General features: G+C 36.7%; 2 protein-coding genes across 16 annotated transcripts in view; one reads left to right on the top strand and one right to left on the bottom strand.

Moving 5' to 3' along the window:
• Nucleotides 1-16,034, bottom strand: part of caska (calcium/calmodulin-dependent serine protein kinase a) — a 162,003-nt gene that overhangs the window by 38,353 nt on the left and 107,616 nt on the right. For all 15 annotated transcript variants that reach the window (XM_058786529.1, XM_058786516.1, XM_058786515.1 and 12 more), the window contains exons 3-5: nt 6,756-6,861; nt 5,777-5,854; nt 4,718-4,790 (exon numbers count right to left, since the gene is read on the bottom strand). In XM_058786529.1, coding sequence (XP_058642512.1) covers nt 4,718-4,790; nt 5,777-5,854; nt 6,756-6,832 — 228 coding nt within the window. In that variant the 5' untranslated portion in view covers nt 6,833-6,861. The remainder of the gene's footprint in view (nt 1-4,717; nt 4,791-5,776; nt 5,855-6,755; nt 6,862-16,034) is intronic.
• Nucleotides 12-4,711, top strand: LOC131546714 (probable G-protein coupled receptor 82). Its single transcript, XM_058786542.1, has 2 exons — nt 12-105; nt 1,130-4,711. The coding sequence occupies exon 2, from the start codon at nt 1,133-1,135 to the stop codon at nt 2,186-2,188; it is 1,056 nt and encodes a 351-aa protein (XP_058642525.1). The 5' UTR covers nt 12-105; nt 1,130-1,132; the 3' UTR covers nt 2,189-4,711.

Genomic DNA, 16,034 nt, shown 5'->3' with positions numbered 1-16,034 from the left:
GTGCTCAGACCATCACTTCCGTTAGACAGCCAGTCTAGGGAGGTGGTCCAAAACAAGGCAATTTACAGATGCCTGTTACACACATCAGTGACTGCATTGACAGAGGTAAGTGTATTACATTGCCTATATTATGCATTATATTCTTACTCTGATATTGCTATACAAATAAGCCATTTACAATTAAAACCAAAACACTGTAAAATATTTGTTTCAACTACTTTTCTAATAAAAACAAAATCAATTTGTTTTAGAAACTGTGAATATTTAACATCAATTATTTTGAGCTTCAGTTGTACTATCCCCATTAGAGCACCAACACAAAAACTGAAAAGTAAAAGGAAATTTGTTAACACTTTATTTTAGGGTATCTTAAGTAGTTGCTTATTAGCATGCATATTACGAGAATATTAGCCATTTATTAGTAGTAATTAAGCACATATTAATGCCTTATTCTACATGACCTTGTTCTACATACCTAATCCTACCCAATACCTAAACTTAACAACAACCTTTCTAACTATTAATAAGCAGTAAATTAGGAATTTATTGAGGGAAAAGTTGTAGTTAATAGTGAATAAGTGTTCTAAAGTGTTACTGGAAATTTTAAAGTAAAAACGTTTTTTGAATGAAAAGTCCACATATTTTTAACTTTACAGATCATAATTTCACTAAAGAAAACAAGTATGCAACACCTATTTTTTGCTGTTGTGGCTGCTGTGAAATGCTGTAAAAACTCATGCACACTTTACTGCAGAAAACTATGTAGTAATGACTACAGAATATCTGCCAACTTAAAAATGTCCTGTTACCCTGATATTCTGTCCAGAGATATCACCTATGTTTAAAATGTTCAGCTAATATAGTACATGCCAAAAAAAAAAAAAAGCTGCCTTATTGTGAAAGTGGTTTATCAGCTTCTGCAATTGGGTTTAGTATATTTACAGGAATGCAAGCGATATCTAAAGTTACTTCTGTAAATAAAGGAGAAAGAAAGCTCAGGTTTTCATTAGAATGTCATTTCCACTCACTGTATGTACTAACAGTAAACCCTTCGTTTTAAGTAAAATCTTATTGTGTCCTTAACTAATTTTGAACAATAATATAACATTTAAATTTTTTCTTCCCTCAGCTAATGGGAATCTCTTTTTCCGAGAGCCCAATGGCAAACGATTCACATGCTGAATCTCACCTGTGCCAAACATCCACTACAAGTGTAGTTCTGCCCATTATCTATACTATCATGTCTATCACTGGCCTTCCAGGGAATGCTATTTCTCTCTGGGTGTTCATACACAAAATTGCCATCAAAACGTCCACTCACATCTACCTGATAAATCTAGGGATCTCAAACTTGCTGCTCTGCCTCATCATGCCATTCCAGGCCACATACTACTCACTTGGGACCAAATGGCACCAGCACGACACCATGTGTCAAATGGCAATAAATGGTCTAACTCCAGTGATCCACATCAACATCTGCACTGGCGTCATGATATTGAGCTGGGTGGCGCTCAGTCGCTTCGCCTCACTGATTCAACACTCCCATGCTGACCGTCCAAGCCGGTGGCTCAAAGTTCTACCAGGTGCCTTCCTCTGCCGAAAACGACATGCGAAACTGGCCTATGCGCTGTGCATGGTCACCTGGGCCATTGTAGCCATAGCGGTCACATCCTTTGTGGTGCTGTACTCGATCAGGGAGGTTAGGAGTGTGGATGACGGCGACAGAGATGAAGCGTGTTACAGCGTAGCAGTGGAGGTTGGTGGGGAAGGATCTCATATCTTCGCGTTAGTGGCTGTTTCACTGTTCTTTGTCTTCTTCCTGTTGGTCTTATGCGCTTACATGGCAGTGATCAGGCACATCTGGAGGTCCAGGAGAAGCACGGTCATCTCAGACAGCCAGCGAGTCTATGCAAGAGTGTTTCGGAATATTGTTGTCATTATGGTGGTGCTGGTGGTCTGTCTCCTGCCGCACCACATCTACAAAGCCATCTTCGTTCATATCGTCAACAAGCAGTCTTGGTCTGCATCACCTCCAAAAGATGCTTGCCATCCACTGTCCATGTATGTGGAGGTGAAGAGCATCCTGCTCTGTTTAGCAACTCTACGATGTAGCACAGACCCCATCATGTACTTTCTGCTGGACAAGACGTTTCGTAATCATGCGCTTAACCTAGAGATTACGCGCTAGCGCAAATGATAGTCAGTCATCAAAGTCTAACATGGGACAGTTATCTCAGGCAACAAGTGCGTGCCTTTAGACATTACTTGAGAGGAAACTGTACACTGACACAAAGGAGTCTCATTGTGAGAAAAATGTTGTGTGGACGCACACACAAACATAAGAAAGCGAGAAACTTCACAAACCAGAGCTAAATAAATGGGCATTTCTTTAACTGGATTACTTCCACATGTCCATTGTTCTTCAGTATGGATGTGAAGCTGTGAGAAGTCTTGTGTTAAATGACGCAGTGCTAAGAAATGCTTTATAAAAGAGGATGTGTGAAGAGGCACACAGCGGAACCCAATGTAAACAAGTATTTTGCAAGTTGCAAGTCCCTATAAAGTAACCAGATGTTTTGAAAAGCAGCTACAAGTCAGACTGATGCTTCCGTTCCCACACCACTTAGAATCGCTGGAGCAAATAGATAGTTTAGCATCAATTACTAGTTCATCAATTACTCATTCCCCTGTCATTCTAAACATCGATGACTTTCTTTCTTCTTTAGTGTCAGTGGTTTTTTTTTTCTCAGTGTCTATTTTTTGTCTTGCACAAAGTCAGCATGAAATGGACATTCACCAATTCTTCAATCATTTAGTCCACTTAAAACCTGCCTCTTTCTTACATTTGACTAGAAACTTGCTTCCAATCCCAAACCATTGATTTGAAGCAAGTCCCTGTACTAAATTTTTCCTTCTTTGATAAGCTTTTTCATTTAGACATATGATATGGAAGAAAAGGTATGTTGCCACTTCTGTTTCATAACAACTTTAAAAAAGCCACACACATTCGGAATGACATGGGGTGGGTAAATGACATTTTTTTTTAATGATGTAATTTCTCACATTTTCAGCATGTGTCATTTTTACTTTTAATGACTATATTAATTTCAGGTTGTTTTTCAAATATGTTATTGTTACAGGTCTTGCAGGGCTGCTTGTTTGCTTTTTTGTTACATTACATTTACCCACTTTCCGGTTTCTATTTGCATGCTGGTTACTGTGGTAAATGTAATGAGCTTTCCATTACTGTAGTTGTGTAAACAAAGTATGTGTGCTTGCAAATGGTGCTTTTACTTTTTTGCAGCACACTCATATGGCTACGTTTCTAATGACAGCAGCATTAAAGGCCATTACTTTACAGACAGTAAATATTACAGTCTGTCAGGAGCTTCAACGTGTGCATCATTACTCCTATAAAATAGCAAGATTATAGTTACCTATTTTGCTTTTTCATTGTCATTCTAATCTCAGCCAGATAGCTAGCTCGATAAAGCCATTTCGTCAGAATATAGTCAGTCAAATTAAAAGGCAAATCTTAGTCTCAGTGTATCCAGACAGAAAACGTAAAAAGTTGCTTTGTGAAGTATCACATCATTGGAGCATTTACTAAACATACAAAGCAATTGACGAAGAACAATATTAATGTATGAGTAAGATCATAAAAGTGAAATCTTTCTTCCTCCATTCCTTGATGAATAAAGTTCAAAAGAATACAATTTATTAGAAATAGAAATTATTTGTAACATTATACGTCTTTGTTACTTTTGATCAATATAATGCATCCTTTCAGCATTAATTTCTTTTAAAAAAATACTAAAAAAATTACAGGTGAAGACTGGGTGACAGGAGAAAATTATGATTCACAGACCTTTGTCATCAAGATCATCTTTGTTCTAATAAGATCTGATTGCCCTGAGGCTGGTGATGGTAGATTTGCATTTCACTGAGGCAAATGCAAATGCTTAATTTTCTCTTGCAAATCACATATACAGTATAAATCTAGATACATAACGCGAGTAAAATCCACAATACTGATACTACTCGTAACACACTTTGTCTAAAGTTTACTAAAGTTTGTGTTTGCATTTATTGAACACAGCTCCGAGACAGAATAAGTAAGATCCAACAATTAAGTCTGATCAATGCCAAATATTATTTCTCAGTCAAGAACGTTTTGAGCAGTAAAAATAAATTTAGCAAAGTATTTTATTCTCATGTTTAACTTTTTTAATTTTGTCACATTTCTTTCAGAAGTTTTGTTACTGTACATGTTTGAGGTTTGTATTCAAAAGCCTGTTACATGTTTAACAAATTCAAACACTGAGAATAAAGTTTTTTTTTTTTTAAACTTCATTGTAAGTAAAGCAAATGTCCTGGCTTGATTATTTTTATTAGCATAGAAGCATATATATCACTTTTTTCATTAGTAACTGTAAGCATGGGCGATTGTTGATGTTTTCTATAGTTCTAGGTTGTGATTTCAGCTCTTTCTGTAAGCAACTGATCGTCAGCACTTTATAATAGTTTCCTGTTTAATTTCCTTGTATTGACAGCTGAAGGCTATTTATGAGAAAAGAGAACAGCCCAGTTTATTCTTTCAGCGTGATGGTAGGATGGTACCATACGATAGAAGGGGGAAGTTGCAAAAATGTGAAAACCGCTAAGACATATCAATGTGTCAGCAGTCATCCAAAGCACTAGACACCACTGAACTTACCTTCACATCCCGGTGAATGATGTTGTTGTCATGGCAGTACCGCAAAGCCTCTAGGATCTGTCTCATGTAGTGACTAAAAAAAGAATGAGAGCAGGGAAAGGCAGAAACCTATATTAATTTCAAACTTCATTGGTCTTGTCTCCCTGACTAGAAAGAAAATGGAACTAGGTTTGGAACTACATGAAGGTGAATAAATGATGAAAAAAATTTCTTTTTGGCCCTTAATATATAATATAATTATGGATTGCATTACAAAACCTCTTTCTATTAAATCTATTTGGAATCGGGAATTATCTGACCTTAATTTATCTGTCGAAAGTGTGGTCTAACCTCAGCTTAACATCTAAAAATTTAGCTTATCGTCTTATTCAATTCAAAGTCATTCATAGAGCATACATAACTCCTTACAAAAGATTCAAAATGAAACTACAACCAAATTTTCTTCATATGTTTTGGGAATGTCCTGTCGTCATTAATCTATGGACACATGTAAACTTGGTTTTAGCCTCCTTCCTACAAATTGATTACTTTGCTAACCCAAGTTTATGTCTTCCTTATGATGATTCTGGTCTCTGTATAAGCTTAATACAAAAGAGAATGTTGTTTGTTGTTTGCTGGTTTGACGGCTGCGAAGAAGACAATAATTCAGAACTGGTTTACGACGCACATGTGTGGAAAAACATATTGGATGCATAGCATCCTGAAAATAGTGACTTGTGAATGTACAACAGCGTGAATTAATGGCCCTCTACTATTGATGCTTGGCAGTGTTTTTTCTTTAACATACTTGATTATATAAAGGAATGACTTGTTTTGTTTTTTTCTTTTTTCCCTCCTTCTCTCTCTCCCTTTTGACTGGACTCTTTAAAATATTGATTATACGTCTGTTTTTTTTTTTTTTTATGGATGTTATGATGTTGCGTGTAAAAAAAAACAATAAAAAGTTGATTAAAAAAAAAACAATCACTTAATCACTTTTAACACAGAAATCTCAGTCTACAACTTTAAGAAGAGCACAGGAGCAGCAAATGGATGAAATTGTCCTCAATTGTTCTTTACCTGGCTACTGCCTCACTGTAAACAAAACCAGCGTCTGCTCTCTTCACAATCTCAAAGCAGAGATCTGCTCCATCCATGCTGAAAGACAGAACAAGTCAGGAAACTCATCAGCAATGTTACGTCAAATACTGGCACAATCAGTTTTAAAAATCTACTTCTGGTTTAACTTTACAAATCTGTAAGATAAGAGTGACCCTGCCTACACTGAAGTCTCATCCAAATTTCCCCCATAGGGGTGTATATGAAACTTTAAAAACAGCGTTTTAAAAACAGTTTTTGGATAACTGTGACAGTGTTGTTATTTCGCAACTTTCAGTGTGGGAGACATTTATTGCAAGGCCTGTCTCAAGTGTGACTTTTGCTTCGCTGGTACTTGCTTATTATCTCCGAGCACAAATTGAACTATGAATTATGGACTGGGTTAAGTGTGGCCATTTTCAGAAATGAATACTTTTCTGATTGAAAATCTTTCCAATGCTTTAACGGTGTCGTTTCCAGGGGGCAGCAGAAGTCTGGAAGACCCTGCTTTTGTGTCGGCTCGGGTCTCTAAGGCCTTTAAAGAAAATCCCTTGAGAGGCAGCTGCGCTTCTCCAGATAAGAACTCACACTGCATGAAAGTTATTTGAGAAAAGCTCTGCATTTTAGATAAGCATATGAGCATTTAGCATTTAAGGAATTAAAAAGCTCACTCTATACCACACAACTAAACTTATACCCTATTCCAAAACCGCTGCGAGCACAAGCTACTCAGGACAGAGCACAGCATGCTCGTGCCTTGTTTTGAGATGCTTTTTAGAGTTCATTGACCCAACCTCGTCACAATATGCTTCAAAATAACCTTGATGTAATACAAAAGTCCTTTCACATACACTAAAACCACATGGATGTGTTGGACTTTCATTGCATTTCAAATTTTATGTGGATAAAGAACAATGGAATGATAAAACAAGTGCGGATTTGCTCAGAATGAAAGACTTACAACTCAAACACCATGTAGAGCATCCCATCAGAGCTGTAGGTCTCCAGAAGCTCCACTATGTGAGGATGTTTCAGCATGTGGCAGATGCTTGCTTCCCTCTTCAGATCTACAGCAAGACAAAAATATAGGCTAATTTCAGTTTATTGATATAGCACTTCTTTTACAGTACATATTGTTTCACCCAGGAAGCCACTCAGAATTACTACGCTTAATAAAGGATCAAAAGATCATTTTCAGTTTAATTTAATTTTCTACAAAATAATCTATTATTTTTAGCAACATTAAAAGCACTCGTATGCAAAGGTTTGATAAAAATGCTAAATTTAAACATGGTGTATTTTATTTAGACGTTTATTGTCTGTAATATCCCAATTTAATAAAAAAAAGTCAGGCTCAGCACCATATTTCACATCTGCATCTTTCACGACTAAAACTAGTTTATACAGTAATTCAGATGCAGGATTTCGCACAATTAGCAAAAATGTGCAAGAGTGCACAAACAGACATCTGTGTGGATGACCCCGCACACAAACCGCTGCTCTTCTCATCTGTTATTAAAACTGTTGGCATTCAAGAATCACACAGCCATTAGAAGACAGTAAAAACAGTTGTTTAACAAGTCAGATGAGCCGTGTGAACACATTCGAGCCTGGCCGAGAAAGAAATGCATGAAGTATTCTGCATATGTGAACCGCATTAGTCTTAGCATGCTGTGTGTTTCCTCAGAGCAGGGCCATAGTCCACAGTTTAACAATCACAGTTCCTCAACTTCTTAAGTTCCACATAGACTTTTTGGTGCCGTGAATGGGATGTGAGATTCACATATATACATGTCTCATATGCTTTGATCAAGGAATTACATGGATAAAAATCATTCAATAAAGGGTCAAAAAATTTTACAGATCAATTGATGTATTCATATAATCATGACAATGTTAATGTGTTTGGTCTTGGCGGAATAAATCTGCTACGCTGCTGCTGCTGCTGCTGCTGGTTATTGCTGTAGTTGTAGATATTTGCTGCTGCTGCAAGACGTACGGGAACTTGCTACTGCCAATACATACGGCGATACAATGCTGTGAGTATTTAAGACATACTGCTACTGCACAAATGGCATATAAAATAACCCGCAGTAGATCTATACAGATGGAGCTGGGGAAGGTGGTGGGTTTCAGAGGAACTCTGAAAGCGCGCTGCAAATGCTCAAGTGAATGCTACTCAGCCATTTAAATGTAAAGCAGCAAGCTCATTGGCTGCGTATACAACATGAACCAATCAGCTTGTGCCAAGTCATTTAACGCTGTGAATATTATCAGTTACGTTAATACCCGTCAGCCTGCGCCATCTAGAGTTTCATGACTGAACTATACGAAATATATACACATACATATACACGCATTTATATATATACACATACATATACACACACACATGCATACATATACACATACATATACATATATATATATATATATATATATATATATATATATATATATATATATATATACACACAGGGCTCGACATTAACGCTTGTCCGGGACAAGTGAATGTTTTGGACGGGCAAGTGAAAGAGAAACTTACTTACTTTTGCGATAATTTTGTAATTGCTGTTTTAACGAGTATATATTGCAAGAATCACGCATAATTACGTAAAGTCGTCTAGGTTAGACTAGCTCATGTGCGTTCTTTCACTGCATGATTCAGTATTACAATGCATGAAGAATGATCAGAAAATTCAAGATATGGGGGAAGAAAATGTATCTATTTATATCATTTAATATAGTTAATATCACACGAAGATCGAACGCCGTTTTTTTTTTTTTGCTTCAAAAACCATCATGATTACAAATGTGATAACAGTTCAATAAACAATAAGTTAACATTAAGAGACTTACGTTTTAGACACCATATTGCCTGTTTTTGCTCTATTCACCAACAAAAATAACTCCAAACACAGCCACAGCGCTGTTTTGCGTCTCTGAGCAACATGACGGTGTTTTGTGCCTGAATGAATCAACCGTTTAAATCAGAGGTCCCCAACCACCGGGCCGTGGAAGAATTCCTACCGGGTCGCGAGAAAGTTCTGGGGAAAATGTGTATAGATATGACGCTCTGTTATTTATTGTGCGTAAATGATTTTTCTAATTACTCTTTATTTTCGTTGTATGCGATTGATATAGAGTAGCAATTTGACGATGGTTAAATTAGTAAATAAAAGATTGCTCTGATCTGTCATAGGGCTTAAACGGATTGCAGTTGATCCGTGATATACGGACCAGGTGTGATTCGCAAATTAATTTGCCAATTTACACGTTCAATCTATTTAAAACCACAAGAAGAAACGAAACAGAACTCAATTCGTTACTTGCGCGCTGTACCGCACACACCGAAGTGCGCTGGCGTGCGTGTTTCAGACAGTGCGGCATACCGAATTGATTCCTCTTTCATGTATTCATGTAGTTTTAAACCATGAAGGTGAGCCAATGGATATCACACAAGCAACGTGCAAACTTTGCGCAATAGTTATGCCGGTGAACGTCTTAACTTCAGTCATACAGAAAGTGAAAGTAAAAAAACTGACGGAGTTTTCTAACGCTGCATTAACAGCGCATATTATCTCAGAGACAAGAGACGAATCTACTTCAACATGTGCTGATAACAGTATAAATGAATAGAGCTGTTTTAAAGACTCTATCCACAATAACAACATCAACGATCCCCCCCCCCCAATAGTATTATCACACTTTATTATTTTGTTCATTATTTCATTTAAAAAGAAAAATCTAAATAAACTAAATGTGTTTTGTATAACTACAATAAATAATTATATTTATAACTCAATTTAACTTAATTTTTTTCTTTCCGGGCAAGTAACTTTTATACTCGGACAAGTAAATGACAAATTTACTTGTCCGAAGGACAACCACATGAGAATGCTTAATGTCAAGCCCTGATATATATATATATATACATATATATAGTCTGTCACAAAGTCATGCTGTGCAACCAATGCACAGACCATGAAACAGGAAATGACATAATGAGGCCCTTTAAAGACTTTCATGACAAGGTTAATAAATCTCTTTAAAACTCAGATTATTGAATGTTTTATGAAGAGACAAGTCTCCCGACCCCTCCAGAATTAGTAATTCTTGATATTTTTAAATAAATAAATAAATAAATAAACAAATTAATAATTCCTTTATTTATCCTCCACATTTTTATTTAAAACCTGAAAAACTGGGATTTTTTTTTAGTAAATTCTACTATCAAGCACTTGGAGAGGCTGTTGGGCTTCAAAAGCATCAAATAAAAGACTAACCTATGCTTTGTGTCACAGTGAAATTAGCATGAAATTAGCATGTGAGAGACAGCTTTATTATATTTATTTATGGCATTCAAAGCTAAAATGTCAATGTATACTAGCTCAACCACCATAAAACAAACAGCTGTGTTTAAAAGACAGAGCAGACAGAACAGGAAATGTACACCTCAGAGTGTTGGATATATACTAACCACAAAGAGCATGACTCAGAATAGCAAAATGCATTACAACATGTGCTTGCATTAGTACCTCGCTCTTTCCTAAAACTACTCTGTGTTTTATTTTTGAACTTACGCACTTCCTCCCTAGCGGAAAGTCCCCCTCCCCCGCCTCCTTTCCTGACTTTTCATCAGTTGTGACCCAGTTGGCAAGAGCAGGGAAATACCTCTTACTGTACAGTATATCATTGCAGATTACAGTGAAGCTACACAGACTGGAGGGACGTGTACAGTACAATACTGTCTGATGTGTGAGGTCGGCTTGTTGCAATGCAAACTAAACTACATCACATTATAATTAAAATCCACACAAGTTCCACCTCACTGCAAAACTTCAGTTGATGGATGTTCTGTTTCTATGTTTGACATGCTAACATTTAAACCAACATCTGCTCAGTTGAACCTCTTCTCTGTCAGCAAGAACAAAAAGTAATAGTAGTCTATCCAAGAGAGCAAACATCAATCAGACCGACCAGCCCAGATGCTTGTTACTGATAAACCATAAACCAGACACTCCCCTGAGTGATTTATGCAGACTACTGCATGGATCTTCTTTATCTAAACCACCATTCAGGCACTGCAGATCGGATTTTAAGTTATGGGAGCCAATGCAGCAAAAGCACTTTTTAAAGGGAAAAAATAAGGCCCATAATAAAAGCAATAAAATAAGGTGTTTTTATGACACTTGACATTAACTATGATCCACTAATGTTTGACGAACAGACATTTTATCTTCAACTTGAAATGTTTAGCTTGCAAACTCTGCTTGTGCTATCATGCTATTAAAATAACAAAATGTCAAACCAAGTAGCATTTATCTAAATAATACATTACTGTTCAAAAGTGTGGGGTCAGTAGAATAATAATAAATCTTTCATTTGGATTAAACTGCTCAAAAGTGGCGGCCAAGACATTTATAAGGTTATATTAAATACAGAACAAAGTTAAATAAGAACAGTTGGTTCTACAATTTCCTTTGTATTGAAGCTAAAAAATATGTTGAATTTATTCAGTTACAAATATCTGAATGGTGCAGGTCATCATGTGGCACCTCATCCGTCTGCTCCAGGTGTTTGAAGCCTGTGTTTCAAGGGTGGGGTGCTTAGGGAATTATGGGAAAATCTGGGACACTCATGATGAGGATAATGCATTTAATATGATGCAACAGCAATCTGAGATGCAGCTTGATCATCTAAGAAAGAAAATCTTTGAAATCGGAGGGTGAGATTTACTCACAGAGAAGAGGCAGCTTGGCTTGAATGTTTGGCACAACATTCCCACACAGTCTGGACACTCGCTACTCTCTATCTCTACCCAGCTTCCTCTTTGGAAGCCTTCCCCTGGGACATTCCCACGAGTAACTACAAGTGTCTACAAGTGGCCAAATTTCTCACGAAACACTCCACGGCACGCACATATGACACTCTCAGTGAAGCACAGAAGATTTTATGGTGATGGTTAACCGAGCTGCCGTAATTTTTCAGAGTAATAAAACATGTCGACCGGCTCCAGCAGTAAGGAGAGCAGGGGCCAAGCCGACGACAGACGTCCAGCACCTGAACAATCCTGCTCATCTCCTCTGACAGATAAACACAAACACAGACACACTGCTGACCTTCTGCTGTCCCCCTGGACTCCGGCCCGCTTTATCTTCCACTATGCACTCTGTGTGTGAACGTGTGTGTTGAAGAGATGGGCAGCGCATCATGACAAAGCCTGAACCCTGACACACTGAACCGTGGTACAAGAAGAATTAATATCTGGATCGCAACTTTCTCCTGTTCCCTGCTGTTCTCCCTATAATTTTCACTACATTCTCTACTACAAACTATAAATTAGTGGTTAATCGATATAGCTTTTTTTAAATGCTGAAATGAAGCCGATATGTGTTTTTAAAAAAGCTAAAAATTCTTGATTCTGTTCTGTAATGCTATTATAGAATACAAAAATAAATAAATAAATAAATAAAAGCAAGAAATTAAATAGTAAACATCCAGTAATCTGTTGAGCATTTTCTACAATAAACACCAGGTTATAATTATTACACAAGCAGTACGCACTGAATAAAATAAAATAAAATAAAATTCCATTTGCTTGCACTATAAGGAAAACTTCAGCCATACAGATTTGGAACAACATAAGGGTGAATAATTGATTACATTTTCTTTCTTGGGGATGTACTGTTTTATTATGCATTATCATTGTGCAGTCATGTCACATGTATAAAGCCACTAGAAGTGGGTTGATACAAAATCATGACAGTTACGCTGAAATAGCTTCAATGCTTTGTGTGATATCCAGTTATCCATCTAACAGCACAATTGGAACATTTGTAGTTAAATAAATGTTTCACCTTCTATTATTCGACACAGATCCATTCATGTCTGATGCAAAGTATTTTTACAACAGTTTGTGTGTCAGAGATACTGTCTCGTTCAGTTATTCTGGGGGTCTTCCATACACCAGGGAAAGATATACTGCACATTAACCGTTTGAATGTTTTGGAGAATGTGTTTCTCTTTTAACTGCATTAACATTTAATGTCCTCCTTCTGCAATATAGCACATGAGACACAGAGGCACAGAGGAGAATATGGAAACAATCAGTCACCCTGACGCGGTAAATAAAGAGGACTGAGACGAACGCAAACAATCGGCCCATTTATAGAGCCAAAAACGAGAAAGATGAACGTATATATCACACTACGAAGGTAAGCAAGCAAATCAACCTGTGCACACAGAATTATATTAGTCTGTGAAACACAGGGTACCTGCTGAAGAATGAGGACCATCACTCACACAGCGCCATAACTAATAAAGGGGTGAAATATTCTCACAATCACTCGGGAAATTTACAACCGCAAGAAAGACCTTCAATTCAATGGCAACCATGAAGCCTCTCTCTCCTTCTCTCTTGCTCTATAAAGAATGAAATGTATGGCAATCTCTTTGAAAGCAGATGAGAGTTTTGAAGGTTGCAGAGAGTTCACGAGTGCAGATATTCTTCCCAAACCTACGCCTCAGGATGAGGACTTCCATATTAATTGAAAAGGAACTAACAAACATCAATCAAGTGAAATTATACGGCGACATACTGAGACAAAAGTTTAGTTTTCGGCTTTTTAATTAATTAATGGTGACTAAACACAGTTCAGAGATATGTTAACTTTGCACTCTTTGATATATTCTGTATGTAATATATTGCTGCCAATATAAAATTAAGTTAGATCATAAATACTGTTATGATTTGTATGTGCTTTGATTTGGTTATTAGTTAAACTGAGCTAGACAATGACATCTCTGAATTCAATAATGAAATGTCTTTAACTGAAAATTGAGTGTTTAATCTTATCATTATACATTACTGACACTCTATCCTCCAATTTGATACTGTTAAGTGCTTTGACACAATCTGTATTGTAAAAGCGCTATATAAATAAAGGTGACTTGACTTGACTTAAGACTTTTGTGATCCTCGCAACTTGTGAGAATAAGACTGTTAAATTTCAGTAGCAAAATAGGCATTAGAATTGGTAACTTTGGTTCATTTCAGTGAATCGGTTCAGACTGAATTGATTGAAAACAATGATTTAATTATTTGTTTGCATTATGGCTCATAAATCAGAAGTCTTCAAGTATGTGCATAAAAATTGCTTATTGGATTGATTCACTGAAACTGACCGTTTGAACTGATTCACAGAAATTAATAAAATAGGGGGTATTACAATATCTACAATGTTGCTAAATGTATTATTATTATTATATATATGCAAATAAAATGACATGACTATGTATTTTGTCCCTATAAGAGTTATCATAATTCTGGAGCCAAATCAAATTAAACAATGAATACACAACCAGAGTGTACCAGATGTAGTGATAAACAGTAAAAGAGAGAGACAGATAGAAGAGATAGATAATTTCTGCTCAAGAACAAACAACTGCAAAGGCTGTAAGTCCCAGCATGCTTTTTATAGATTCACAATGTCTTCCTGGCATTCATAAAAATGATATTAAAAAGCCTTTAAGGTGGACGGTGCTGCTGAACCTGAAGATTCAAGGAGGACAAAACACAGCAAAGATAATTACAGCCAATGTGATGAATGAAATATGGCACTGGACACTGTAGTTTACTGCTGTATTGCCAGAGCTTTCCATTCTATCAGAACACAAAAATACTGAACCTAATCAAAGGAGCTCTTAAAGAAACAGTGTAAAACAGTCTAAAAGAGTGACAGTAAAACACAACACACAAAACAGGTGTTAGCCCTAGCGATGGAACACAGAATAACAGCAGTGTAGAACATAAGTTCACGTCATTGAACGATGATTGAAATCTATATATTTATATATATATATATAAGCACAATATAAATCAAACTAATCAAGTTTAAAAAAAAATAAATAAAATAAAACAAGAGATACATTTTCTAACCTGTCTTCTGAATACAATGAAAATTATATGCATACAGTATTATTCAATGCATAATTGATGCATAATACGCAATTATTATTTACCTAGATGTATTTATTAAAACATTTAAATAAATGAAAAATGACTCCAGTGCACATTTTTCACTGATAATGAAAACAAATTGTTGAATCTTTTGAATGAATTCACTGAAACTGACCATTTAATCTGATTCACAGAAATGAATCAAGGCTCATGAAACTACTCTAATGACTGTCTGTGGGGAACTTCACAGCCTTTTAAAAAGCACATTAAAATCATTACAATCCCAATGTTGCTTAATTTCATTGCGTTTTAATTTTACAGCAGCAAAATCATTGCAAATATACCACTCAGCAACTGTTTAACAAGCGTCACTTCATAACCCTACCCATGAATCCAAATCTTTCATTTACAAGTCAAATATCCCTTAAAGCACAGGCAGCTCTTTTAAATGCAAACACGTGGACCAATAAGCATGCAGACAGATCAGGAGGAGAGAGCAATGCAGGTGTGCGAAGAGCGGAAAGATGTGAAGTCAGCAGTGGCCTGTGCAGTCAGGACCACCTTCAGAGAGGTTATGCAGGAGGGCTCCTCTCACGCTGACTCAGTTAACAGAGTGCTACAGTGTATCTGTATTATGTGTTTGTGTGGGAAAAACCTCCCTCTCACCACAAGCTATTCACATGGAGCCACACTTTTGACTGTAGTCAATAAATCTAATTCAATATATACATCTTATTCCGTTTACGAACTTTCTGCCTAAATAGAAAGAATTTACTGAAGAAATGTGTTTGACCAAAAGAACTGATTATTTCGCAGAAAATTTAAGAAATAATGCATTGCATGTCTAGTATAGTTGCTACTAAGTGCACCAAACAGGATCTGATGCCACAAACCTCTCAAATTTATGAGTTCTTCCTCAGAAGTGTTTTGGTTTTTCCTGGGGGCCAAATAAAAAAACAGTGTAACTCGGCTCGTGTAAAGTAAGCCAGTTGGATTGGAACTGCAGCCATGTCATGTCATTTTTGTGTGTAAACGGACCATAGGATGTCTGTGAGTGTGCTGGCTGCGGTGGAGAGTGAAGACTAATTCCAAGCTAATAATTATGCTGGGCAACGACTCCAGCATATGTGGCCTCTCTCCATCACGCCAGCACTGTCACTAACCTGAGTAAACAGTGATCCATCAAACAGAGTATCAGACAGCCACCTGACGCTGAGTTCCACTAACCAGCCAGATTGACCCCTGAAGCATTTATAAAATGACACCCATCCCAGCCCC

This window comes from Onychostoma macrolepis, chromosome 09 (assembly GCF_012432095.1).
Source record: "Onychostoma macrolepis isolate SWU-2019 chromosome 09, ASM1243209v1, whole genome shotgun sequence".
Classification (NCBI taxonomy): domain Eukaryota; kingdom Metazoa; phylum Chordata; class Actinopteri; order Cypriniformes; family Cyprinidae; genus Onychostoma; species Onychostoma macrolepis.
This window is presented reverse-complemented; position numbering and strand designations above follow the sequence as displayed.

Coding starts and splice junctions, on each gene's coding strand:
- LOC131546714 (XM_058786542.1), top strand. CDS start 1,133: ATGGGAATCTCTTTTTCCGAGAGCCCAATGGCAAACGATTCACATGCT.